We start from the raw sequence: 3,597 nt of genomic DNA, 5'->3' as shown, positions 1-3,597 counted from the left end.
ATTGCTCTAGAAAATTTTCACTTAAAATTTTCTATGTATGGTATGAACTCACCCATATATATGCAAAGAATCGTGGAACACTTTTTTTTTTTTTTACACGAGTTAAATAATGCAATAAATTCATTCTATCTTCTTTATATATATATGTATACATAGCAAAAGTAGTTGGTATATCGTAATCGTGTTCATACCCCATTTCAGTGAATGTAGAACATAATGTTCTAGTCAGCACAGGATAAACTTAATCTTATTTATTTGTTGCTGTGTTAGAATGTTAGGTATACACAATATACACACCCTTAATATAATATATATATATAGTTTTTTTTTCTGAGAATGTGCACAATCTACATTTCATTAACTGTTTTTTCACCCTTATAATTACGAAGCGGAACTTATTGTATTTACATATATTTATATTCTTTTAGCACAAAGCTCAAAAAAAGAGAAGCAATTTTACATCAAAATAAGTTTAAACAGATAGTTGAATAGAAAAAAAAGGGCTTCTATAACATTTTGAATGAAAACATTTTTATAACCTTTTACTATTTACAACTTTTCGTAATTTTACGCTGAAACAATTTTGTTTTTTCACATTTTTATGTTTTAAATTTTTTTTTTTTTTTTACTTCACAAAATTTAAGAGAGTAACAAAAATGTTCAGTAAAAGTGTTGTCAAATTATTGTAACACATCACCTTATTTTCCACTTTTTTGAAGTGTTATTTCTTTTTTTTTTTTCCCTTGAATTCTTTTTTATATTTATTGCATATATATATCTCGCACTATGATAGCGCAAAAAAAAAAAAATAAAATAACACTTCCAAAAAGTGGAAAATACATCTACTAAACTTTTTGTGTAATGATAAAAAAGTAAAAAAAATAAGAACTTTGAAATTTGCTTAATATATTTTTTTAATTTTTCACATTATTAATTTAACTAAAATGGGTATATAAATTTTTTCTATGCTATTTTGTATATATAAAAATATTACATTTTGCGTAATATAAAAGTATATTTTAAAAAAAAGTAACTTCCGCTCAATTACCATAATTAATTTTTATTTTTTTTACTTTTTTCATATGCAATTTTATTTTCTTTTTTTTCATAACAATATATTATTAATATTATTGCGATAATTTACATTTTTCTTTATACAAATAAAAACCCTGTTAGGTATGAAAATTTCTTCTACTCCTCAGTTTCAAGGTGTTAAAAATCGAAATTGAAAATAACACAACACAGTAAGTTTTATATTTCCCTATATAAATTAGTAAGTAAAAAAGTTCTAACGTACCCGTATAATTTAGAATTTTATTTTTACCTAATAGAAAAAATTGTTAAAATAATAACGGTAAAAAAGAATATTTTTTTTGTATATATTTTCTCCCTTAAGATAAAAAATTTGGTAATAAGCACATGCAAAAAAAAAAAAAAAAAAAAAAAACACTTATCTTTCAAATATTATACATTTACTATACATTTATACATATATATACCGATTTACCATTACGAATTCGTATTATTGTATGCATATTTTAAAATTAAATGGAAAAATGCTACGTACGTATTTTTTTTTTTTTTTTATTTTATGCATAAATATAACATTAGAAAACACCTTTATTAATACGTTAATTTCTTTTTTGTTTTTTTTTAAAACTTAGTTAAGTAAAACTACGGAAAATTTACATATCTAAAAAATTCCAATAAAGTTTAATTTTTTACCAAAGTTATAAAATTAAAAGAAAAATAAATAAATATATATTAGCACATATATAAATATATGTATGTATGTTATTCCCCATTACCATAATGTTTTACTAACTTTGAGTGTAACTTAATATGAAAGAAAAAACCAATATGCCATTTAATCTTTCCCCTAAAGTTTTTACCTTTTTTCTCCTAATATCTGCCTGGAAATTTCCCTTCGAGGTAAGATCAACGGAAAATAATTTCCAAAATAATTGCATCGCACCTTCTACACGTCATAAATTCTTTACTTTTTTTTTTTTTTTTTTTATGAAGCGAGTTATAAACGTATACATATATATATATGTATGTATATATATGTACACATTTTTAAAATGTTAAATAAATTTTTTTTTTTTCCCCCACCCTTAGTCATGTGCCTCCTACAAATGGAACAGGAACAGTGAAATAAATAATACACTAGGTATGCAACATGGAAGAATGTTAAAGGGAGAAGCGGTTGTGCAGAAAAAAGCAACATATTCAAAATTAAAAGAAGAATTAGTGGATATATTGGAAGAAGAAGATAAAGATTTGTTTGGAAAACGACTAAATGCATTAATAAATGACAGCAATTATAAGCAACAATTTAATATTTTGCTTAATAATGAACAATTAAAAGGATTATCTGATTTTGCAAAAATTAATGATAGAATAAAAAAACAATATGCTCCACATTCTGAAGAATCAGAAGATGTAGCTGATGTAAGAACACTTAAAAAGCCAAATGAAATTTCTGTTGTAGAAAATCCTAAACAAATTGGGAAAGTAACAGATTTAGCTAAATATAAGAATCCAAGAATAGCAGAGGAGGTATCCAAATTACATCAATTGGCAAAAAACGCTGATGATGTAGCAAAATTTCGTAAATGGCACAAAGAGTCCAGTATTTCCAATTTGGATAACGAATTAAGAATAAATCAAGACAAACAAAAATTGAAAAATGCATCTAATAAATCCAGTTATGGAAATAAATATCCCATAGGCTTTGACTCTGTAGATGATTTGGAATCATTGGATCTTAATGAAGACAATGAAGACGAAGACGATGCATATAAATCTGATTTAGATGAAACAGATAATGAATCTTGTTTTGATATTGATGAATTAAAAGAAAATCATGACAAAGTTGTATATCTTGATGATGATGGAAATTGTATAAGTGCTGAAGAATACATGATAAATCAAATTAATGAAAAAACTGAAAGGGTTCATAAAAATGAAAATATTGCAAAACATGATGAACAAAAATCTGAAAAAATAAATCCTAAAATAAATCCAACTACATCTGATAAGCAGCCCCCGAAAACAACATATTATATCAATAATAAAAAAGTTCTTAAAGGAGAAGATTTGCGTAAATATAATAAAACAGAAACTTCGAATCAAGGAAATGTCAAAAGTGATCAAAAAACTATACATAATGAGAAGAAAAATAATAATAAACAAAGTAATTCCTTTATGCGTAAACTTTTAAGAAGAATAGATTCCAAAATTGAATTAGAAATGTTACGTTACTTGAATATTCAATCCAAAGGCCAAAATAACAATTCTCAAAAAAGCCAAAATAAAGTACTAAAATCTTTTAAAATTATGAACAAATATAGAGTATTTTCCCCACTAGTCGCACTTGGAATCTTTTCTTTAATGTTATCAGCTCGCTATTACTATATGGAATATTTCACTTCGTCACCTATATTTTCTATTATATTACATATTTTGGTTTATGGTTTGTATGCTCTTCTGGCATTATACTATGTTGCAAAATTAGCAAAAATGACACGCGTAAAAAGAAATTTGGAAAAATCTAATGAAAAGAAGAAATTAGAGAACTCTAAGACTAAATAA

At 24.5% G+C, this 3,597-nt stretch overlaps 1 protein-coding gene across 1 annotated transcript; it reads left to right on the top strand.

Annotated features, from left to right (window-relative positions):
- Positions 1 to 1,842: 1,842 nt before the first annotated feature.
- PGO_073410 (Plasmodium exported protein, unknown function) lies at positions 1,843 to 3,597 on the top strand (the record flags this gene model as incomplete). The annotated part of the gene is made up of 2 exons (XM_028687214.1): positions 1,843 to 1,932; positions 2,122 to 3,597. 2 exons carry the CDS (start codon positions 1,843 to 1,845, stop codon positions 3,595 to 3,597), a joined length of 1,566 nt encoding a protein of 521 aa, XP_028543015.1.

Source organism: Plasmodium gonderi, assembly GCF_002157705.1.
Source record: "Plasmodium gonderi DNA, contig: Chr07, whole genome shotgun sequence".
Taxonomy (NCBI): Eukaryota; Apicomplexa; class Aconoidasida; order Haemosporida; family Plasmodiidae; genus Plasmodium; species Plasmodium gonderi.
Note: the sequence above shows the minus strand (reverse complement) of the source record. Positions and strands in the feature narration are given on the sequence as shown.